Consider the following 26,173-nt stretch of genomic DNA (forward strand, 5'->3'; position numbering starts at 1 on the left):
TTTAATCCTCGCAATAGCAAATGCAGGAGATATTATTATCTCCCCTATTATAAATGATACAATTTGGAAACAATAAAAATAAGCAATATGCCCAAGGTTGCACAGCTAGTGACAGCATCAGCCATACAGACGCCAGAGCACAATCTCTCAATTTCCATGTAGTGGCCTCTTTCTGTGGTGCAATTTTTCATCTTACAAAAAGAAGTATCATTTTGCAAGGGTGGTTCCTGCTAAAATTAATATAGCATCTTGTATAATTTAAAATTTTATATCAAAATCATCTGTAAACTAGATGGCATTACTGATATGGGCTGACATGATGAAAGCAAGATCTGTGGGCAAAGCAATCTTCTGATCCTAAAGTAATTTTTAGATGTTTTGCTTCATCTGTTTCTTCACTCATACCACAAATCAAGCCAACACACACATAATCGTTGATAGAACAATGTGATTTTGGAACCTTCCCTTATTTGAAGTCACACAGTACAAGCCTATGAAACCTGGCCCCACTCTCTGCTTAGTTGAATTAAGGTCAGACTGACCCCTGAGTTTATCAAAACATGGATTTAAAAAGTCATTGAGAATACTCTTTTGTTTAGCAATTCCAAGTAATTTAATCCAACAGGCCTGAACCATCTGGTTCTTTTCCTGAAACATGGTTTGAGTTTTAATAGCTATCCAGGGTTTTTTGGTTTTATTTCCAAGTGAGAAGATGAGTCATAGACACTATAAAATCAAAAGGTGATTTTATTACTCTTTGCAAGTCCACACGCTATCTTTTACAAATAAAAATCTATAGTTGTTTAAAATAAAAGATAGCACTAAGGCTCTATATTATTAAAATAATCTAGCAATTTTACATTTTAAGACAACTGCACTACTTAATAATTTAGGTTTTCCAAATTTATCAACATAAGGCTTTTTTTCTGCACTGCTTGCCAAACTACATAAATACAAAAGAAAAAAAAAAAAGAAAATGAAAAAGAAAGAAAAAAAACCTTGAATTTTCATGGAAAATGGTCTCTGCCAACCCTCCCGCCAGCTCTGAGTTTGATAGTATATGAGCCCTACCATCTGCTAACTAAGCAGCCTTTCCTAATGAGTAAATGAAAGTAAGGAAAATGATTGTAGACAGATCTTGACTTATTTTCATGAGTTAATGTAACTTAACCTAAAAAGCAAACCTACAATTTAAATATATTTTCCAAATAAGTTTAAATTGTATCGCATTCCAGATTGCTATTTTTTGTTATGCCTTCAAAACGTTAGGCAACCTAAATGTGTAAACCTCAATTTATTTTACAAACCAATACTTCTAAAAACTTTAAATAAAGTTGGATTCGACTCACATTACATTTTTATATTTTTACACCTTTGTTTCTCAAGTCCCTGAGAATTACTTGACCAGAGAAGTCACCAAATTAAATGTTATTTTTAAACTATGATTTTTAAAAGTAACATTGCAAATCTATTGCATAAATAAGCTTAACAAACCCAACTGTTCAAGACATGAATGTTAGAATCATTAATTTCCAGTTTTCACACTATTATATAAATTCACTCCTTTATTTCCTGTGCATTTTAATGGACATTCTTGACAATCTATTTGAGTGGAATAAAAAAAACTGAGAATATCTCCGAAAATAATGCTGCCCTTTAGTGTCATATTAAGATTTGGTCATTTGAAAAAGAAAGTTCTCAATGGAAGCTTTGAAGGCCAGAAGGGATTGGCAGGAGATATTCAAGGTGATGAAAAACAAGGACCTACAACCAAGATTATTCTACCCAGCAAAGCTATTGCTTAAATTGAAGGACAAATAAAGAGGTTCTCAGACAAGAAAAAAGCTAAAGGAGTCCACCACCACCAAACAGTATTACAAGAAATGCTAAAGAAGCTTCTTTAAGAAGAAAAGAAAAAAGATCTAAAATATGAATAATAAAATGGCAGGAACTACATATCCATCAACAATTACTTTAAATATAAATAGATTAAATGCTCCAATCAAAAGACATAAGACGGCCAAATGGCTTTTACCTATGCTGCCTACAAAAGGCTCTCTTCAGATTGAAAGAAACACACAGACTGAAAGCAAAGAGAGGGAATAGTTATTTCATGAAAATAAAAAAGAACAAAACAAAAAAGCTGAGGTAGCAATACTTATACCAGACAAAACAGACAAAAAAGATTAAGGACCAAGAGGGGTGGAATTGCCCAAGGTCATATAATAAGAGGCTAAAGCAGGATGTGAACCCAGTTCTCCAGAGCAACTGGATATAATTTGATATTATCAAATCGAAAGACTTCTTATAAAAAAAACATGCAAGTTCTTAGCTCGTCTTAAGTATTGAAATTTCCATGTACAAGTCTCTGTTGGGCCCCAGATCACATTATGTGGTGGTTTGTTGACTTTGGGTGTGTGGTTCTTTACTAGTTGGCATTTTTGGTCTCTCTGAATTGGGAGACAGAAGAGCACTAAACCAAATTTCCTTTATGTGTTGACTTTTTAAGTACTTCCTTTGTTTTTTACCTGGTGCAGTTGTGTTTTTGTTTTCTGCTTTTTGTTTTGGGGGTGTTTTTCTGTTTGTTTTGGGGGGTTTATTGTTTTTTTGTTTTTTGTTTTTTGCTTTTTTACTGTAACTAACACATCTTTTCTGGCAGGAGGAATGCCCTTTTAAATACTACAGATGAATGGCAGTTCTGATTCACATGCAACAACGCCAACTGGCTAATTAACTCACCCACCTCTCACTCAAAGTCCCCTCCTACCTAGCAATCTTGCAGTTAGACATGGTCTAGTGATAAAGTTCTAGTCTAAAACACGATGCAAGTCTTGACTGTGGAGTCTTGAGGAAGTGTTGGCTTTCCTAATGAGCAAAAATAAACAAAATTTTTGCCTTCTACCATTGTAATTTTTCCCTTTCTTCTGGCCTGGTAACTGAACATGAGGCTGAAAGTGGAGTAGCCATATTGCAACCATGAGGCAATAAGCAAGAAGGTGCTAAAAACTGTCGAGTGAAAAGATAGAATGATTTCATATTTATTGGCATTGTGGAGGACTAGCCCTGAATTGTCTTCCTCTGGACTTTGTATTATAGAAAACAATGAGGACCTTATTTCTTTAAGCCCACCATCAATCATGGTTCTTTACATTGTTAGGTGAAGGCAGATACCTTAAATAATTACTAGACTTGAATGTTGTGCTTTAAATAGCTAGTTTGAAGCACAGTGAAGACTGTGTAGCCAATCAGTCAGCTTCTGAGACTATGGACTTAAATGTTTTTATGCTTTCCTTAAATCATCTATGTGGAGGCCCATAAAAAAGATGTGTTCTCGAAAAAATGTGAAGTCTAATGATCTTCCAAAACTTTATCCCTTTTCTCTTCTGTTTCAACCAGCACCAGAATATTTTTATAGTTATTAAAGCTTAACTTTTATGCCTACTCATCAATAATTGTTTAGAGATTTGACTTTCACAAACAAAAGCAATGGCTTGGGGAAAACATTGATGTTTTCATTATAGAACTACGGTTTTTCTTAACCTTAAATTGAGGCAGCATAATTTGTTAAATTATCTATTCATTCAATTGATAAATACTTTTTATATGCTTATAAATCAGGGAACATGAATAAGACATAGCCCTAGAAATCTAAAAATGATTCATTATGGATGGACCATTGAGTCCCTTACTGAGAAGGCAAAAAAATTATGTTGAAAAAACTGTTTTGTATTTGAAGTTAATTATGCAGCTTTCTGTCAACTACTCATTGACTCAAAACTGATATTTATAATGGTCTGAAAATAAGAGTGCATTGCTATCTGTGGCAAAAAATTAAAGAAAAGCACATGATATAAATATTGAACATTACATAGGCAAAAATCTCTTGAGAAAGAAAAGGAAGCAAAGATGTGTATGGATGGTACGTTTGAAAAGAAAGGAGATAGATCAGGAAAACAAGATTGAGAAAAAGAGTCAATAACTTGAAGAAATTCCTACTTGATGATATTTATTTTCTCAGTGAAGAAAGGTGGAAAGTGAAGGTAAAAGGCAATGATGTGGAGAATATTAGTCTACTCCAGCTGCCATATTAGTCTACTCTGCCTGCCATAAGAAAACACCATAGAGTAGGTTGCTTAACCAACAGAAATTTATTTCTCAGAGTTCTGGAGGCTGGGAAATCCAAGATCAAGGTTCTGGATAATTTGATTCCTGGTGAGAGCTCTCTTCTTGGCTTTCAGATGGCTGCCTTACTGTTGTGCCCTCTCATGGCAGAGAGAGAGCAAGCTCTGGTGTCTCTTACACCAAACTCTTGAACTTGGACTTCACTTTTGGAACTTTGTTTAACCTTTATCACTTCTTCACAGAACCTATCTTTACGTATAGTTACGTAATAAGAGTTTAAAAAGTCTCTGTAAAAAATGGAAGGAAGAGACCCATAGAAAGATAGACAGGCACTGTTTTGGACCGGTGAGGCTGGATACCATGTAGATTCAGAAAACAATTAACAGTCTTCTACTTTCAGCCATAATGAGGTAAACTGGTACCAGACCATCCTTCCCACCATACACAACTAGAGAACTGGAAAAATATATGAAATGACTGCTTTCAGATGTTGAACAACAGACATTACAACTTTATGATCTCTGAAAGAAGGGAAATAAATAAGATGACCCTTATGCTAGTCCAGGCTTTTTGCCTGGAGGCATTATTTATTAGCTGCTTATGGGGAAGTCTGGCAGTCTCCCTAAACCAAGGAGATAGATAATGGAGTTCAAGGATTTTGAGGTTGCTGGAATTTATGGGCAAAGTACTGGAAAAGTGGTAGTTACATTAAAAAAAAAAAAAACGAGATTCTACATAGGGATCCTATCATCTTTGACTGTATTCTAAGCTATGTGTGTTGGCTGACATTCCGTGAGGCTGAACAAAAAATGACTATCAGGGACAAAACGTCTACCAAGGATCTATAAGGAGAACAACTACTGGAATTCATACAGGACTGAGAAATTTATAAGTTGAGACAAATCAGAGTGGAGATGTCATTGAACATGGGGCATTCAGTGAAGAGCCAGAAAGGTCACATGATAGGAAGAATAAACTAGCCTTAAAGTAAAAGTTACTCTAGACTTTCTTTAACAAAGCTTAAATATAAGCTGAAAAGAGATTAAATTTATCTTCAAGTAAATTAATTGCCTAGTAAAACAAAAGTCAACACTCCTTAAAGAAAGACAACACCATCCACGCATTCAACAATGTAACTTACAAAATACCTCACATGTAATAAAAAAAAATTACTTTATTTGTAAAGAAGCAGGAAAATCTAACACATAACCAGGATAAAAATATAAAGTATAGGAAGTCCTAGCCACAGCAATCAGACAAGAAAAATAAATAAAAAGCATTGAAATTGGAAAGGAAGAAGTAAAGAAGCATTATTTGCAGATGACATGATACATTATTTGCAGATAATATACAGAACCTTAATAACTCCACCAAAAAAAAAAACAAAACTGTTAGAACTGATAAATGAATTCAGTAAAATAGCAGGATACAAAATTAATATTCAGGTGCATTTTTATACACCAATAATGAACTATTAGAAAGAGAAATTAAGAAAACAATCCCATCTACATCAGAAACAATAAAATACCTAGGAATAAATTTAATCAAGGAGGTAAAAGACCCATACTTGGAAAACTATAAGATATTGATGAAAAAAAAAAATGAAGAAGATACAAATAAATGAAAGGATATACTGTACTCATGGATAGGGATAATTAACATCATTAAAATATCTATACTAGCTAAAGCAATCTACAGACTCAATGCAATCTCTATCAAAATACCAATCGCAGAACTAGAACAAATAATCCTAAAATTCATATTAAATCACAAAAGACCCTGAATAACCACAGCAATTGATAAGTAAAACAAAGTTAGAGGTATCATACTACCCGATATCAAACTATAATATAAGGCTACAGTAATCAAAACACTGGCATAAAAACAGACATATAGATCAATGAAACAGAATAGAGCACCCAGAAATAAATCCACATCTATACGTTCATTTAATATATTACAAAGGAGGCAAGAATATACAGTGGGGTAAAGACAGTCTATTTAATAAATGGTGTTGGGAAAACTGGATAGACACATGCAAAAGAATGAAACTGGAGCACTTTCTTATACCATATACAAGAATAAACTCAAAATAGATTGAAGACTTAAATGTAATACCTGAAACCATAAAACTCTTAGAAGAAAATATAGGCAGTAAACTCTTTGACATCACTCTTGTGACATTTTTTTGGATATGTTCCCTCAGGGAAGGGAAACAAAAGAAAAAAAGTAAAAAGGATTATATCAAACTGAAGAGTTTTTGCACAGCAAAGAAAGTCATCAACAAAATGAAAGGACAGACTACTGAATGGAAAAAAATATTTGCCAATGATACATGTGATAAGGGGTTAATATCCAAATTTTATAAAAAATTCATACAACTCGACACCCAAAAATCTCCAAATAATCCAATTAAAAAATGGGCAGAGGACCTGAATATATATTTCTCCAAAGAGGACATACAGATGGCCAATAGACATATGAAAAGATGCTCAATGCCACTAATCGTCAGGGATATGTAAATTAAAACCACAATGAGATATCGCCTCACACCTGTCAGAATGGCTATCATCAATAAATCAACAAATAAGTGTTGGTAAGATTGTGGAGAAAATAGAACTCTCCTGCTGTTGGTGGAATTGTAAATTGGTGCAGCCATTATGGAAAACAGTATGGAAGTTCCTCAGAAAAATTAAAATAGAACTACTTATGACCCAGCAATTCCACTTCTGAGTATTTATCCGAAGAAACACGGAACACTAATTCAAAAAGACACATGCGTCTGGGTCAGAAAAAAAAAATGGTGTAGATGATAGAGGCTCTGTTCATCCCTTTGACAACCAAATCAAAGTTGTAACAGAAACAAGGAGCAAACAGCAAGGTAAAATAACCTGGAATCTAAATGAACAAGCCATACAACTGAGGAGAAAACTAAGAAATCACCTTGCAACGGCAGAAGGTAGGATGGGGCAAGGACACCAGGCTGCCTGGTCCTGAGTGTCTGAGTGGGACAGAGGCTGTAGCAGTGGCAACCAGCAGCTGCAGACGCCTCTTAAAGGGGCCATGTATGCGAGCAGACTTTCGCGGTGACAGACCTGCTCACTCTGAGCACCAGCCCCGGTTCGGCTGCGCAGGAGGCACCAGGGAGTTACAGGGGGACACTGAGTTGTCCAAGTGGGGGCAAAGGTAAGACTCACTCTATACAGAGTGCCTGTGGTATCCATTGTTCCTCTGTTAAGCCCTCTTCACTCTCAGTGTACAGACTCAGCACCGCCACAGCCAATACCTCATCAAACTGGATTAACAGAGGTCGCTCTGCCCAGAGAATTTCCTGAAACTCCACCTCCTCCAACTCATGGCCCCACCCAAGCCACATCCAGGCATGTCCTCGTTTAGTCAGGTGCCCCTGGCTGAGCAGCTACTCTCACACTGGTGGCAGCTGGCCTCGGTTTCTGGTGTGGCCTTTTGAAGCAACTATAAGCACAGCATCTGTGGATTTCTTGCTGAATCTTAACAGGTGGCCCCGGATGGGTAGAGGCTTGGGCTAAGAAGTTTGGTCTGCAGCTGAACCCCTCTCAGGACTGTACCACTGGACGCCTACTTTACAAATCCACACTAATAAGACCGGGAGACTTAGGAGCTTTCCTTAGTACATAGAAACAGACACAGAAAGGCAGCCAAAATGGGAAGACAAAGAAGCAGAAACCAAATGAGAGAACAGAACAGAGATCTGTAAATAATGGATCAAGCAATCTAACAGATATAGAGTTCAAAACACTGGTTATAAAGATGCTCAATGAACTTATGGGAAGTGTAGATTAATTCAGTGAGAATTTCAAGAAAGAGATAAAAAACATAAAAATGGAAATGGAAATTATAAAAAGGAACCAGTCAGAAATGAAGAACACATTATCTGAGATGAGAAATATATTAAATAGAATAAACAAAGTGAATAAAGAAGAGGATCAAATGACCTATGTAGAAGAGGGAAAGCCAAGGCGCTCAATCAGAATGCCAAGAAAAAAGAAATCAAAAGTATAATAATGATTTAAGGAGCCTACGGGACACTATTAAAGGTAAAAGTATCCATGTCATCGGGGTACCTAAAGGAAAACAAGACGTTGAACAGCTATTTGAGGAAATAATGATGGAATACTTCCCTAACCTGATGAAGGAAATAGACTTACAACCTCAGAAAGCTCAGAGAGTCCCCAAAACCAGGAACCCAAAGAGGCCCGCACCAAGACATATCATAATTAAAGTGCCAAAGTTTAAATACAAAGAGAGAATCTTAAAAGCAGCAAGGGAAAAGCAGTTAGTTACCTACAAGGGAGCACCCATAAGACTGGCAGCTGATTTCTCAAAAGAAACTATGCCGGACAGAAGGGTTTGGCAAAAAATATTCGACATGATGAAAACCCAGGATCTACAACCAAGAATACTTTATCCAGCAAAGCTATCACTTGGAGTTGAAGGATAGATAAAGAGCTTCTCAGACAAAAATAAGCTAAAGGATTTTATCATCGCCAAGCCAGTATAACAAAAAATGTTGGATAGACTTCTTTAAGAAGAAAAAATATGTATCAAAAACAGAGATAAAGAATGGTAATAACTACATTCCTATCAACAAGTACCTCTAATAGAAAAGAATTAAGTCCTCCAACCAAAAGATAGAGTGGCTGAATGAATAAAAAACAAGACCCCTACATATGCTGCCTATAAGAGACTCACTTCAGATTAAAAGACTACACGGACTAAAAAGAAGGAAATGGAAAATGATATTGCCTTGATAGACCCAGAGGGTATTGCACTGAATGAAATGGTCTGATAGAGAAAGACAAATATCTCACAATTTCATGTACATGTGGAATCTAACGAACAAAATCAACAATGGCAACAAAGGCAGAAATAAACTCATAGAATATTTAGAGGGATACTAGATGGGAGGGAAGTTGGGAGGGACAAAAAAAAAGGCAAAGGGATTAAGAGGTGCAAATGAATAGCTACAGAATAGACATGGATATGTAGAGTGTAGCATAGGGAAAATGGTTAATAATGTAATAAATATGTAAAGAGTACTAGATTTAGCAGGGTGATCACTTTATGAGTTATATCGATCTCTGATCACTATGCGATACAACTAAAACCAGTATATTATTGTATGCCAACTATAATTGAAAAAAACTCATTGAATTGTACAATGTAAATACAAGCAACTAGTTGTCTATTATATTTCAACAAAGACAAAAAAGGATATAACTGAAAACATTTTTTAAAAATGACAGGGGAAAATATAAGAAGATATTTAATTGTGTTAATTACTGAGATACTTATTTGTCAAAAAATACATAATAGGAATTATTAAAAGCTAGAAAAAGTAGGGAAAAGAGGGAATTAAAATATCAAAAAATAAAAGTTAAGTATGTCTGTACTCCCAAATGCTTGGCAATATCCCTGCTTTGCTCTCAAAGGCAGTGATGCAGCAGTTTATTAATCCGTGAAAATAGGAAGACGGATAGAGTGAAGAGGTTAGCAATTCATGTAGTTTCAGCTCTACAAAAACCAGCATCACTAACAGTAGGGCTACTCTGGAGGAGAATAAAGAGCAAGCACAAGACAGGCGGTTCAGTTTACAAACTATTATTGAGGCCAAGTACATGGTCCCTGCCCTTGAAGAGTTAAATATTGACAAAGGCTACAGATCAGGTCTAGGGAAGTACAGAGATGAGCAAATGGGGGAAAAAGGATGCTCATATAAATCAAGGTAGGTTTTAATGAATTTTATTTTCTGTATCTGTAAAATGGACACACTGCTCAATAATGTTCTTGAAATGACTGGGAGAGGATACATAATTTGAATTCAAATGTCACCTGTCTTCTCTTTCCATAAATATTCTTTCATTAGCATCAATAACAGGTATTATACAAAACCAATTAAAAAAAAAAGACACATGCATCCCTATGTTCATTGCAACATTATTTATAACAGGCAAGATATGGAAACAATTTAAGTGTCCATCAACAGACTAAAGGATAAAGAACGAAACATTGCAATTTGGGGCTACGTGCATGGACACAGAGGGTATTGTGCTGAGTGGAGTAAGTCAGATAAAGACAAATGCCAAATGATATCACTTACATGTGGAATCTAAAGAACAAAATAAACAAAACATAAACAGACTTATAGATACAGAGAACATTTTGATGGTTGTCTCATGGGAGGAGGGTTGAGGGAATGGGTGAAAAAGGGGAAAAGATTAAGATGTACAAATTGCACTCTTTTTGCTACATCTACTGTGAGGATGAAGGCCATTCTCAGCAATCAAACTGTCAACATTTGAGAAAATGTGGGATGCACAGTTATTGTGAAGGGCTCCAGAGGCACCCTTCAGAGGAATTTTAATCACATCAATGTAGAATTCAGTCTCCTTGGGAAAGAAAGAAAAAGGAGAGGCTCCAGGTTGACAAATGCTGAGGAAATAGAAATGAACAGGCTACTGTTCTCACTCTCTGTACTCATGTACAGCGGGGGTCCCCAACCCCCAGGTCATGGACAGTACTGGTCTGTAGCCTATTAGGAGCCAGGCTGCACAGCAGGAGGTGAGCGGCGGGTGAGTGAGTGAAGCCTCATCTGTATTTGCAGCCACTCCCCAGCACTAGCATCACTGCCTCAGCTCTACCTCAGATCAGCAGGCATTAGATTCTCAAAGGAGCACTGATCTCTAGTGCCAAAATGGTTGGGGACCGCATATGTACAGAATATAATCAAAGGTGTTACGTTGGGCTTCAGTTACAAGATGAGGTCTGTGTATGCTCGATTCCCCATCAACACTGTTATTTGAGAGAATGGTTCCTTTGTTGAAATCTAAAATTTCTTGAGTGAAATATACATGCAAAGGGTTAGAATGAGGTCAGGTATCGTTTGTTCAGTATCTCAAGTCCAGAAAAATGAGTTAATTTTTGAAGGAAACAACATTATACTTGTATCAAATTCAGCTGCTTTGATTCAACAAGCCACAAGAGATAAAAACAAGAATATCAGAAAATTTTGAGATGGTATCTATGTTTCTGGAAAACATAAAATAAAACAGTTCAGCAGGCTGATGAATAAGATCTAAGTTGTCCAGCAGAAATGCCAAGATGTTGGGTGATTCCTCAGACTTATTTGAGATAAGATATTTTAAAGGTGCAATAAAAGTCTCATATTGCCAAAAAAAATGTACAAATAGCTAGTTATTAAAACAGTCACAGGGATGTTAAGTACAGCATAGGCAATATAGACAATTATGTTGTAATATATATGTATGGTGTCAGATGGGTTCTAGACATGTAGGGGTGATCACTTCATCAGTTTCATGAATGTTTATGTTGAACACCTGAAACTAATATAATATTGTATGTCAACTGTAATTAGAAAATGAAAAAGTAAACACATAGAGAAACTTTAGGGGTAACAGAACTAGTAGACAATTTCTTTAAAACAACTATTATAAAAAGTTTCAACAATTTAAAAGAAAAAAATTAAGAAGAAAAGTAAAAATCTTTTGAATGAACCAAATAAAACTTCCCTAGAGAGCAAGCAGGGTGAGAAGGGTCTCTATCCACATGGAGGATAACCAGCATACAGTGCCAGAGCCTGAGAGGGACGAGGGTGGTGTCCCTAATAAAGGGCAGCCAGAATGGGATGTCAGAGACTGAGCAGAACAAGGAGGGTAAACCAAAGAAGGGAATCCCTGTGTAAGATACCAGGGGCCAAGTTGGATGTGGAAAGAGCTATGGGGGCTGGGGGACATAGCTATAAGGGCTGGGGGACCAGCCTACACAGTGTAAGGAGGGCATCCCCAAAGAGGGGCAGCCTATGCATGGGTGTCAGAGCCTGAATAGGGTAAAGAGTGCATCTATGTAGGAAGGCACGCAGTGCATGGTGTTTTATTCCAAACAAAGTTAAGAAGACAAATACATAGCGGGAAAGGCAACTGGCATAGGATGTCCGAGCCCAGACAATATGAGAAGGACCTCTGCACAAGAAGGTGGCCTGATAAGAGATGTCTAAGCCTAAGCAAAATGAAGAAGGTATCCACACAGGGATGGGATAGGAGCAGCAATGTATATGACTGGTTACACACAGGGAAGGTGAGCAAATAAGTATATTAAGAATAATAAGAGCAGGGATTCTAACTGCTAGAGGAAGATATTGCAAATATGGAAAGGGAGAAACTAGAAATAAGCCTTGTGGTGCTAATTAGGAGCTAGAAGTATCCATGTACAATTTAGGTTTTCAGTTAGTAGAGGTATGTAGATATGGAAATAAATGTGTAAATGTGTGTGCTACTTATAGTCTCTAGGTGTATCTACTGAGACCGCATTGGAGAAGCGCCACTCCAATGGCAATGAACACAGGTAGTGCTCAACTTGGTTTCCATGTACATTAAAAAGGACTCAGGGAATCTTGGAGAAAATAACCTATCCAGAGTGGGGAAAGTACAAGATGAGCCCAGGACATCGTGCTGTGCTACAAAGTAAGAAAGGATGATGGTTGCCTGTCAAAAGGACAAGGAAGGAAACTTGAAAGGACTCCAACTGTCCAAATCTGGGACAATTCGAACACCAAAATAAATAGTGGTAGTTGTGGATTATAACCATTAAATAAACTAGAAAGCCACAAGTCCATGCTGATATAAATAAATAAACAAATTGAGATGAGGAATGAGAATATTTTAAAGTAACTACCCACAAAATGCATAGCAGTTATAAAGGGGGAAACTGTATAGTGGAGAAGGCTGGCAGACACCATCTTAATAAAGTGATCAAAGTGACTGTCACCAACGATGGGCAAATCCAAATCCCATGCCACTGATATGATGCAGTGAGAAGAGCACAGCAAGATGTCTGGTATTTCTAACAAAAATACATAACCTGGATACATTCTTGAGGAAACATGAAATAAGCTCAAATTAAGAGATATTCTGCAATAAAACTGGCCCAATCTTCATGTCAAGGTTACGAAAATTAAAGAAAGACTGAGGAACAGTTGTGGAGTAAAGGAGACTAAGAAGACATGACAATTATTGTATGTGATTCGGGACTGGATCGTTTGGCATTATTTGGATGTTGCTAGGACAAGTAGAGAAATGTGAATTGAATCTGAGGATTTTGATGACTGTAAGAGAACACCTTGTTTACAGGAAATACAGTAGTAATGGGGTATCATGTCAGCAACTTACTCTCAAATTGTTTAGGAAAAAAAGTTCTTTGTACTGTACTTGCAACTTTTATGTAAGTTTCAGATTATTAAAAGTAAAAAATACTGAATAAAATATAATTAACTGTTTAAAGCAAAAATAAATCATATTAAAGGTTTTATAAATACATAGAAATAAAATTAATGGCAATAATAGCACAAAGCACAGAAGAAGGAAAATGAAAGCATACTCTTGTTAGGTTCTTACATTATGTGTGAAATGATAGAAAATTATTTGAAGGCCTAATCTGTCATAAGTTGAAAATGAATACTGTAAACCCTAGAGCAGCCACTGATGAACAAAGAAACATTAGCAGTCAAAAGTGTAAGAGTTTAAAGACAAAACAGCTACATAATTGGAGGAAGGAGTGTGATATGGCTTAGAAAAATAGAGTTTATTATATGAAGCTTTAAATTTTCTCTCATCAAAGACTCCATAGGCAAAATTGAAAGCAAACATGAGTGTATAGGGAGAAAAATCTCAAATATATTTCAGGTAGATGGTTCTTATTACCAATATATAAAGAGCTATTACAAACTAATAAGAAAATTATAGGAATTCAAATTTTATAAAGAATAAGATATGAGCAGGCAATTTATAAAGAGAAAAGAATAGGCAAAAATATCCTTATCCTAACTTGATGTTATACATAAAGTATAAGATTAGATGTAGATATAGATCTTGTACCCAAAAATAATTTGAGCTCAGTTCTGTACATTTAGAAGGGTGGATTTAATACATGGGATTTTATAATGTAAAGCTGCCGTCAACCAGAATAAGGTGACATTTTACAATTCTTCCACCACTTGTCAGGTAGTCTCAAACAATGAAGAAACCTGAATTAGGTCTGAGGATGCCCTTGATTACAGGAAATACACCAATAATATTCAGAGGTGATGGGGTATCATGTCAGCAACTTAGAAATTACTTATCTATCAAAATAGAATAGAATATAACCAGTAGTTGGAATTATGGCTTATTTTTCAGAGAATAATAAGATATAAGATATAGATGCATGATTCTTATTTTTATGAATTCACAATCTAAGGAAGATGATATGCATAACTAGCTGAATGCTGCAATAAGAGAAGCCCCATTTACTTTCCAGAGTAGAGACATAACATTTGATTAAAGGATTATAAATTAGAGATTAAAAGGTAAGCATTGGGCTATTTAAAATCTACTGCACCTTAAGTGACAACATATGTTTGAAGGAGGGAAAAAAGGAAAACATTCCTTTCATTCTTATTTCCTACAGCTTTAATTTCTCCATTTTTGATTGTTATATTTATCTTATAGGCATCCAAAAGGAATATCTCCAAAAAAATGAGATAGCTAACAGCTAGTTGTAAAAAAAAATTTTTTTTCAAAATATGGCTTTCATCATTGATATAAGGTTCATAAAACCACTATTTAAACAGACAATTTGAAAATAACTAGTTAAGACCTATAAATTCATACGAACCTGCAATATTGCTCTTTCTGGTAATAGCGAAAGGTCACATTGAGAAATCTCACCAAGGGAGCCTTCAGACAGACTTTGTTCAGAAGAAATGGATTGTTCTTCAGCATGTTCTTTGAATTTTATCCTGTTTCTCCATCTTTTCAATTGAAGTTCATGTTTCAATATCTGCTGTGAAAATAATTTACAAATTCACTGGAATTGATGTAAGGGTTAAATGAGATGATACACACAAAGCACAATGCTTAACACAATAATAGCACCAATTAAACATTATTTATTATCATCATCATTACATAAATTATCATTATCCAAAGCATGTTTAATATTCTCCGAACCACTAGAGCATTATAGATCATTTCCATTAGTTGTCATACAACATTGGTTTAGACAGCCACCTCAGAAAGTGTGATCCAGTCTCCTCTTTTACAGATAAGGAAGCTAAAGCCCAAAGTCAAGGTTCTGGTAGCGACAGCATTGGTATTTGGGGGCATAGAACGGAGATGGTTAGCATGAAAATAAAAAGGAGAGTCAGAGAAAAGAATTTTGGGGTTTGCCTGAAAATGGCATAATCAAGAAAAAGCCCCAAGAGTAAGTAAATAAGTGTTTCACCCATTTCACACACATACACACACACACACACACACACACACACACACACAATTTTGTTTTAATATATATAATAGACTCTAAGGAAGAACACACATTGGAGAATTAGCACACAGAAGTGTTCCCCTTTTCCCAGCACACACCTGCCATCCTCACTCCACCTAAGTGAATACAGAATGATTGTGAGGCCAAGAAATCACATAGCTAAAAAAAATATATTTTCTCTGAACACCCAATTAACTATATAATACACATCCAAAACAATATTGTCTGCTCTCGGGGTTGTTCAGTTCAAGGAGGGTGTAAAATGGACAGACTGGTCATGTACAGTTACCTATTTTGCCATTAGACAATCGATGATCAGACATCGGGGCTGGAGTCAAAACTAGTTTAGTGCACAAAGTGGTGGAGAACACTGAATGAGCAGTCCACAAAAGGCGAATGCTAGAGGACATCCGGCAAGAACACCACTTCAATACCAGTAGACGACCAACTTTTAGGTAGCAAAAACTATGCTTTAGTCATCTCAATATCCACCACAGGCTTTAGCACTGAGTAATATATCTTTTATTATGTGAGTAATATATCTTTTCATACTCTTTGTATGTGTGTAGTAGTATCATTGGTTTCAACATCTTTTGTCGTAGGAGGCCATTGATCATGCCCTCCACGACACAACTGCAAAACAGAGGGTTTAATTTCTTCCTACTTTTCTCTTTCCTATTTATCTCAACTTTGTTCTTCAAAGAATATTAATAAAAAATTACCTACTAAATAATGTAACTACAAAAATTTGCAGCACATTGGAATCCTAATCCCAGTAGTTACTGTAAATATTCTAATACATTAAATAATAATATAGTAATAGTTTAAGCTAACGAGAGATATTTTTAAGTTTGAAAGAGTTTGCTTGGGTTCTCTGTTTTAATTGCTTTAATTCCTAGTGGGAGTGTCAGTTAAGAATGATACTTTAAAAAAATAATAATAAATAAACATAAAAGGTGAAAATAAAAAAATTTAATTTAAAAAAGAATGATACTTTAAGTTTAGCAATTTAGTAATTTCAAAAATAATTTAATATTAAGATAATTTATTAAATTGAAAAAAATGGCAATTTAACCTTATCTGGAAAAAATAAATTTATTCCATCTTTATCATTTATTTTTCTATTATAATCATAACAAATAGTTTCTCTTTCATTTTAAAGACATCTATATAAACTTACTTAAACAAAATTCTTAGTATCTTTAACAATAAGTTTAAACAAAATGTTAAAAGATTTTCCTTGATGTTGATAGTTGAAATGAAACAGAATTTATTAGGAGATGTTTTAGGTAGCCGAAGTATAATTTAAATTATTAAATTAAAAGAAAAGGAACCCCATCAAAAGTACATAATACTCATAATTTTAGTATTTTCCACACATAGCATTATTATCTGAGGTAACATCAATATAACAGCAAAATTTAGTTTCTAAAAAAATTAAGTTTCCAATATACCATACCAGCTCATCTTCTCTCTTTTTATAGTTATATCTTGCTTTATTCCTCCACTTAGTCAGGATATTTATTAGCTTGATATAGTTGAATATCTGTCGTATCCGCAATAGTGCTTCTGAAGAAAATTTATTAGAATACTGTACTACTGTTTCCAAAAAAAGTGTTTAATATTCTATCATATTTATAATATGAACCAATGTTGTATCTGATAATTTTGTTTGATTTTAATTACAGGGGCCAGGCCAGGAGGGAGGATGACTAAGGCAGGCTGGGGATATCACTCACAGAGGGCAGTGGCTTCACAGCTGCAGCCAATTGTTTCCTCTCAGCAATAGAGGCCCATTCCCTTAATGTTAAAACCTTTGGAGGATCCTCTTTAACTGAGATACCAGTAGTAGCCAATCAAGAGGAAATGATTCTCTGATTTGCAACGGCCGGCCATAAACAAATCAATATCTGGTGAGCTAGATAAAATCTAAGCAAAAGGCTGGAGTTCTATATCCCTGCTCCTAAGATCACGTCCATGCACTGTCCACTCATTACAACCACCAAAGTTTTAAGTAAAAGAACATATGTTTTATGCCTTATGTATAAATTAAACGAAATATCTATAAAGAATACATAACTCTCTCTAAAAGAAAATCAGTTTGGCACCTATCTATAATAAACCAGCTCTTTATGATGTAAAAAAACTGACAGTGGGTCCTATTTATACTTATATTTGTATGTACATCACAAAAATGCAGATTTTATTTTAAAAATTAAGATTTTATTTTAAATGTCTGTTTTCTATTACAATAAACTCCCTTGAGACAAATCTCATTCAATATTTTAAATTAGTGGCTTTACTTTTCATGGTAATTATCTAGACATAAAAATAATAAATAAATAAATAAATAAATGAATGAATAAATAAATAAATAAATAAATGTAATAAATGCTCTAGTATAAACCATGCTTAAAGTTTCTGATTCTTGGAATACAGGAATATAAAAAATAATTGCTACTATGTAAGAATTTACCTTTAAGTTGTTCTTTTTTACTTTTCACATAAGTGTGCCAATGACAAAATACATATTTTTGAAGTTTCAAATTGTTATATTCCATTGCTTTTTCCATTTTTTCAGCCTGAATGTCACCTTCATTTATGTGAGGTATTGCTGTGCTTTTCCAACTACTACAGGCAGAAAATACAGAAAAATAATATTTTCAGGTATGGCGATACATTACTAAATAGAGAGGGATGAAAAAGTAATAGCTTCTTGATCTCCTCAAAAACCACAGCATAGAAAGAAATCATTACATTATTTTTATTGCTTTATTTCCAGCCAGACTTTACATTTCCTTTGGGCTTACACTTCCCTTATTTACATCCCTGAAGCCCAGAAGACTCTTAAATCCAAAAGTGTTTTTTCATAACCTATTTTTAGAGGCAAAACTAGACCTGACCTAAACTAATTCTGCATCAAAATCTCTAGATATGACACATGGCTGCTCAGAGCTTTTATTCATTTCACTTAGTAAGAATATATGTCGCTGTAGAAATACTAATATGTTCAAATATGTTTGGTTTCAGAGTGCCACCTCAGACACCACTGAAGATGTTACATAATACAAAATATGTATAGAGAGTATCTTTCTAAAATTTAAACAAAAAAAGGAATATAAATTTCAAAACATATCTGGTTCTAAGGGTTTCAGATAAGGAAATTATGGATCTATATTTTTGCTTTTAAAGTTTTATTTTTTAAAAAAGAAAGTGATACCTTGAAGAAATAAAGAACATATTTTAACTAAGTAAAAGCTAATTAAATATTTTAAAAAATAATAATAAATTATGGAAACATCATTGAAAACATAAAATCAGCACAACTGGCCAAAAGTGAGCTTTTCTTCATATGGAAACTATCAAGAATAAGAATACAAAGAGGAAAAAATAGTATATAAAAATCACATTCTTACCAAAAGTGGGTCTTTACTAAATTTCCAGTATAAAAAGTACATGCTTTTATCATCAATTCTGGAGTGATCTAAAATAAACAAATAAATGAAATAAACATTAGAAATAAATGCGATGCACAGGCCACTTCTGGGAGGTACACAAGAAAACTACAGCAACGGTCACATCTAAGGGGCATAACTGGGCAGTAGGAAGACAGAAATAAACTGGAAGAATTGTATATCATTTATATATTTTGGAATTTTGTTATGTATGCCTATTACCTATTTTTTAAAAGTTAAAATCACAGCTTAAAAATTTCCCAGTATGTTGAACTTACTTTAAAGCATTTGAAGGTAAGGACTATGGCATTATTATTGTTATCAGCTATGTTGATAGGAGTATAGAGTTGTGGGTCAGCTGGTCATTGTGTGTGTCACTGTTAAACGGTGATGATTTTTGCCTTCTCAAGAGTATGAAATAAGATCATTCTTTTCAGAAAAAAAAAAAAAACATACAAGAATGCCTCAGTTACCAAGCAGAAATAGAAAACCACATAAATTAAAAGTCTTAACTGAGGAATATGCTGCAAAAGATGCAAATTTATCACTTGCAACTATTCACAATAATGCACTTTAATATGTGGGAATAGCTGAAGATTGCTGAAATTGTCTGTACTTTCGGTCGATTCTTTAATATTATATTAATGCATTTATTATATGTACATGACTACTGTAAAGTGCTAATGGTGTATGTTTTCTCTTAGGTTATTCCCACCCTTATTTCTACATAACTACACAAACATATGATCACCTCTATTTGGCGTAGAGATAAGTTTGATTCAAATCTATACCAACTGCCCAGAATTCTGAATTATACTTTTCTAAAATAACTGTTTTTCACCTTTGCATGTTGTTGTAAATGCTTTGTTCAGTTAATAGATACAGCAAACACATGTTAATCATCGATTTATTTTAGGCATACAACAAAGGTCCCTGGGCCCCCTGATGTTCTGCTTCACGCTCAATGACATTTGGAAAGTCTCATTTTAGATGGGGATTATATGCAAATTATGCTTGTGGTGAAAGAGAATGTAAATCATTGAAGTCATTCTTTACTAAATTCTAATTTTCATGGGTGAAAGGAATCCAGATAAGTAAAGAGTACAAAAAAGAAATGAGGTGACAGAGGTAAAGATAAATTTCATCTACATTATTATTTTTCAGCTCTGCTGTTGGTCCCTCAATTTCCTAAGCCTAAACTTCTCTTTAGAAGATATAACCTGGAAAGTGCTATATAAATATCTAAATGTAATAATTGTTAAATATGAGTATATAACACAATGAAATAAATGCAGTTCAAAACATTATGGTGATAATGACTTTGAAAAGAAAAATTATAATTCAGCCAGCAACACTTGAACTTGACTTTTCTTTCTAATGATCAGCTCTTTAAATCAGCAAAGAAGTGTTTCTATTCTATTCTTGAAAGGAGAAATTGAAGCCTCCATTAATTCATGATGAAAAGAGTTTGTAATTATATTTCTTTTTTCAAGTTTTTAAGAATTTTTCAAAGTTTTTTTTCTAAATTCTTATTTTAATTTTATATTATTCTCCCAGTTTTAAAAAAATAAAACTCTAATAGAATTAAAATAACCACGATTTTTTTCCTCTCTGTTGGCATCCTCTTGTTTTCTCCACAGGGAAAAGTAGCTTTAAGAGAGCATCTCTGAAGGACTGACCGGCAGCAAGAACTCCAGCCCAGTGATGCCCCATACAGCCCAGACAATGGGCTGGTCAATTGTCAGCTCCACTGCAGCTCAGCAGTACCTCTGGCCAGTCTAACTATCAGTCACATGCCAGTACTTTCAGTAACATGGTTTTACTTTCGGTACCTATGCTTTCACCATTGACGCTCCAGCAACATGCTTTCTACTCGTCCTAGCTGTTGTATATTAACTGCTTGCAAATGGAAAATATTCTCTCACCTTTTTATTCTAGATGGCAGCGTATTGTATAGAGTAGGAGCTCAACAAATATGTACAGATTGATTGAGAGAATTAAACAACTGCCTGGATGTAGGCTTATTCTCTGCCATCTGGCCGCTACAAATGGAGAGTAAAGGATTTGGGCAACAACTCTATGGAGAAGTTGCTGGATAAAAAGCAACCTGGCATTGGTAGCAGGGTCCCCAAGCCCTAGGTGGCGGACCAGTACCGGACCGTGGCCTGTTAGGAACTGGGCCACATAGCAGGAGGTGAACAGGAGGCAAGCGAACAAAGTTTCATTTGTATTTGCAGCCACTCCTCAGCGCTAGCATCACTGCCTCAGCTCCACCTCAGAGCATTAGGCATTAGATTCTCATAAAAGCATCGGTCCCAGGTGCCAAAAATGTTGGGGACTACTGGTTAGAGGACCTCAGAGTGAGAGCCCTGTTTCCAGGACCTCACATACCATACACACCAATTTCCCACAAGGGCCGAAGCACACAGACACCTGCTAGTTACAAGTGAAGAGAGTGAGAAAGAGTGGAAGATGCATCACCATATGATTTCTGAGAGTCCAATTATACTTAAGATTAGTTTCGAGTCTGGAAATTAAAGAGCAATTCTGCCATGGGAGATAGTTTCTAAAGTTAGAGAAGCAATATCTAAGTAATAAATAAGTTGTAAAAGAATTTTTCCAACATTTACTTGGAATTCGACATTCCTTTTTTCTTTTAGGCGTGTGGTCCCATCTCCAGAGGACAATTAGAATCACCTGTGAAACTTCTTTTAAACTATCCATGCTCACTCCCTCACCGTCCTTAAGTTTTCCCCACTCTCGCCCTCTCTAGGAATCACCACTATTGATGAGTCACTATTACTACTGAGAGTACGTCTTATCCCTCATGTACATTGGGGGCAGAAAAATGTGAAGGCTGAGTTCCAACAAGATACAATATAATTCAATGAAACTACATTTGTCTTCACACTCGAGTTTCAAGGAAATATTTTTTATAGCTGGAAATAAGTTAAAAAGAAGTAAAATACAACATGATTTCTTTTTTGAAAAGATACTAGATACAGTATAATTACAACTCAGTCTTAAAAAATATTTTATTTTAAAAAATTTCAAACTGACAGAGAAGTAGAATGAATACCCAATACCCATAGTTTACATTGAACATTGTCAATATCCTGCCATACTTGCCTTTTCTATTTTGAAGTATACATAATATATAAATCATGACATTTCATTCTGAAATATCTTAGTATCTATCTCTAAGCACATTTTCTTCACAACGACGATTCCATTATCCCACCTTAGATGATTAATAATAATCATTTAATATCATCTAATAACCACTCCATAACAAATTTCTTGAATAGTTCTCTCCAAATGTCTTATACAGGTAGTTTGTTCAAACTAGAATCTAAACAAGGGCCATATATTTGCACTGATAACTCAATTTATGTGAGGAATTTCCCACCTTCTCTTCATTATCCTTTTCTATATTTTTCAAATTTAATGAATATAAAGGACAAGGAAGGGATGGTCCCAGCCTAAATCTGATTAATTCAGTTATCTGAGCATCTCTAATGAATTTTTTTTTAAGTTCTGGAAATCAACTTAGATATTTTTGTTTTGAATTTATTTTGACAAAAGGAAGTTTTCTTCTATCATCTGAAAGAATGACTAGGATGGGGGGAGGGAAGCTGCATGACATCTCTCTTGGTCTCATGATTGGGGCTTTGAGCCTTAAGGAAGAAGATACTACACGCAAGATCCAAAAGAACTGCTCCTATGAGACACATATACTATTTGTGCAATGCAAAGTAAGGAAAGGCATTTCCTCCACCTCCATAGAGCACATGCGGCATGATGCCATCAAATTTCGTGACTTTAAATTTTAAAAATTTGAAATAACAACCGAAGTGTTCTTCAATCAATGATTGGATAAAGAAGACTTGGTTCATATATACAATGGAATATTAGTCAGCCATAAGATGAAATACTGTCATTTGCAACAGCATAGATGGATCTTGAGATTGTGGTGCTAAACGCAATGTCAGACAGAAAAAGCTGAGAACTGCATGATATCACTCATATGTGAGATATAAAACTGAAAGCAACAAATGAATAAGATAAACAAACAAACAAACACTCATAAACACAAACAACAGTTTAGTGGTCACCAGAGGGAAAGGGTGGAGGGCGGTAGATAAGGGTAAAGGAGGTCAAATATATGGTGACAGAAGATTTGACTTTGAGTGGTGAACACACAGTAATATACAGATGATGTATTATTGAATTGTACACTTAAAACCTACATAATTTTATTAACCAATGTCACCTCGATAAATTTAATAAAATATATACAAATCCAAAAAAATTTGAAATGTGATAAAAATGTTGCAAATGTCTTACAGTGTAACAAATTCTAAAATAATACAACCCCTCAAATTACAATTTTATCAAGAAGTACTTCATTTCAAAACTGGTGGCAAAATGAATGGAAAGTTTTAAGTTCATGCCACACAGTGGTACTATTTTGGCAAGTAAACGATTGTGGCTTTAGTCTTGAAGGGCAAGTTTGACTTAATAGAGGTCTTCAGAAAAGCATCTCTCAAAAAGTATGACCACCGGGTATGGTTTGAGTACAGCAAGGAGTCCAGAGAAAGGAAGGTTCTTTTGGCATCTTAAGGACTTGTGGTTGAATAAGTGCCATCTCGGTTAGACTTCGAAGTTCTCAGGAAGGGAAGGGCAGCAGTGCTAAGGCTCCACCTTCAGATGGCTTCATGAGTTTGGGACAGAGACTTAAGAGGAATTCTTGAATTCACATGAGACAGCTTTGGGATTGCTCAAAACAACTGGTTGGAATTTTTAAGGGGAAACCAGTCTCCTGTATTATGAAGCTAGGTGCTAGAGGCAGTAAAATTTGGAATGTTACTATAAACTTGTTCTATTCATATCCCAGGCTGGTGAGACATAGGAAAATTTTGCAATAAATGAAGATACTGAAATACAATTAGAAATCGTTAATGCTAACTTACAAACAGATACCGAATTTTTGGATCTCTAATGTCATTAGTAATTTGTACTGTTAATTTTTAACTTTGTAAGATACTGTGCATTTATTATATATGAGAAAATGGATGCATTTAAGTAATATCCATAGAAAAAAGTTTGTTTCTATAATATTCGAAGTACCTAGTATAATATTAGGAGTCTGATAAGACCCAAATGAAAAATAAATATAAATCATTAATTTCATATTATAATTTTGGGGTTTTAGCACATTATACAATTTTTCTTCTGGTGGAAAATTCCCTTTTTTTTTTTTTTTTTGCTCCGTTTACCCTTGAATTGAGAAATTATATATTAAATTGTTTTAAGATATGTTAACATATTTTAAAGTACATGTTTTTACTTCATTTATGAGTGTCATTAATAACCCACATACTATTATTCTAGGATAAAGCTAGCATAAAAGCATGAGGTGTGTTATAAAATGAATGTTTGTGCCCTCAAAATTCATATGTTGAAACCCAATCCCCAGTGTGATGGTATTTGAATAAGGGGTCTTTTGGAGATGATTAGGACATGAGGATGGAGCCCTCATGAGTGGGGTTAATGTCTTTACGAAGAAGACCCAGAGAGCTCTCTCTCCCATTCTGCTATGTGAGAGCAAAGCAAGAAGATGGCAGTTTATGCACCAGAAAGTAACCTCTCACCAGACACCAAATTTTGCAGTGCCTTTCTCCTGACTTTATAGCCTCCAGAACCATGAGAAATAAATCCCTGTTGTTAATAATAATCATCTGGTCTATATGGTATTTTCATTATAGCATCCTGAACAGACTTAGAGTTTATAAGTATGTGCTGAATGCACAATCTAATTTGAATCCCTGCCAACTCTGATTTTTTTTTATAGGCTATAAAAGTTACTAGTAATATGTCACAACAATACTAAAAGAAACCATATCTTTAATTCAGAAGTGAGTGGTGTCTGTAACATAGTACCATGGCACAGTATCAAGGATTGGAGTTTTCACTATGAGTAATTTTCTTATTTTTTGATCTTCTGTAAATTATTCAGAGACTTTAATGCCCAATGGGCTTTTGTGCAAGGAAAGAAATGCTCACTGCTATTTATAGTTTAGTGCTCTGTTTAATGAACACATATTTAAATAAATTCAACTTTGAAAAACTAATTTTTTCTTAAACAGGTAAACGTTTATTAAAACTTTATTAAATGAAGTCCCTGAAACAAACTAAACTAAATTAAAAACTTACGAAGATATTCTTTAGAACTTTCAAATGCCATACATAGCAAACATACATAAATGTCACATCATTAACTATTATTACTACTTTACACTTAACATTATTCTAAAATAAACAACATAAATCTAGTTCATATCATCATTATTTCTACACTTCATTATTTTTATTTTTATTTTTATTTTTATTTCTTCCAGGTTACAGTAATACTTATATTGATGCTTTCTCTGAAAACGTTATCTACCCAATCTCAAAAGAAAAAGAAATTTTGCAAACCAGCAAGGATATTGGATGTGGTTATTAACCATTTGATTCCTGTTTGGGGCACAAGATCTGTCCACCTCTCCCAAATGCTTAAAAGCCCAGCCCCTGGGGTCATAAGTTTCCTTTTCATAGTTAAACTAAGTTTGTCTTATCAAAAATTAAGACCTTTTAGGCCCACATCTTTCATTTAGATTTTAGGGTTTTGTTACTCAATGCTCCCTGTGATAGCTTTTTCTTTTCTCTTCCATTGAATCTTTTTTTTTTCAATAATAGTTGACATTCGATATTACTTTATATTATTTCCAGGTGTACAACATAGTGGTTAGATGTTTATATAATTTATGAAGCGATCCCCCTAATAAGTCTAGTACCCACCTGGCACTATACATAGTTATTAAATTATTACTGAGTATATTCCCTATGCTGGACTTTACATCCCTGTCACTATTTTGTAACTACCAATTTGTACTTTTTAATCCCATCACCTTTTCACACAACCCCCCAACCCCCTCTCCCATCTGGTAAACATCTAAATGTTCTCTATATCCATGAGTCTGTTTCTGTTTCTGTTTTGTTTGTATATTTTGTTCTTCAGATTCCATACATGTGAGATCAGATGGTATTTGGCTTTCTGTCTGACTTATTTCACATAGCATAATACCTCTGGGTCCATCCATGTTGTTGCAAATGGTAATATTTCATTCTTTTTATGGCTGAGCAATATCTCATTGTATATATATACCACTTCTTCTTTATCTAGTCATCTATTG

At 34.6% G+C, this 26,173-nt stretch overlaps 1 protein-coding gene across 1 annotated transcript in view; it reads right to left on the reverse strand.

The window, feature by feature from the left end:
- FBXL13 (F-box and leucine rich repeat protein 13) overlaps positions 1–26,173 on the reverse strand; it is a 260,635-nt gene that overhangs the window by 215,503 nt on the left and 18,959 nt on the right. The window contains exons 4-7 of the mRNA XM_039848951.1: positions 18,897–18,964; positions 17,957–18,111; positions 16,940–17,049; positions 14,830–14,997 (exon numbers count right to left, since the gene is read on the reverse strand). Of these exons, the coding sequence (XP_039704885.1) occupies positions 14,830–14,997; positions 16,940–17,049; positions 17,957–18,111; positions 18,897–18,964 (501 nt within the window). The remainder of the gene's footprint in view (positions 1–14,829; positions 14,998–16,939; positions 17,050–17,956; positions 18,112–18,896; positions 18,965–26,173) is intronic.

Source organism: Pteropus medius, unplaced genomic scaffold, assembly GCF_902729225.1.
Source record: "Pteropus medius unplaced genomic scaffold, Ma_sr-lr_union100, whole genome shotgun sequence".
Taxonomy (NCBI): Eukaryota; Metazoa; Chordata; class Mammalia; order Chiroptera; family Pteropodidae; genus Pteropus; species Pteropus medius.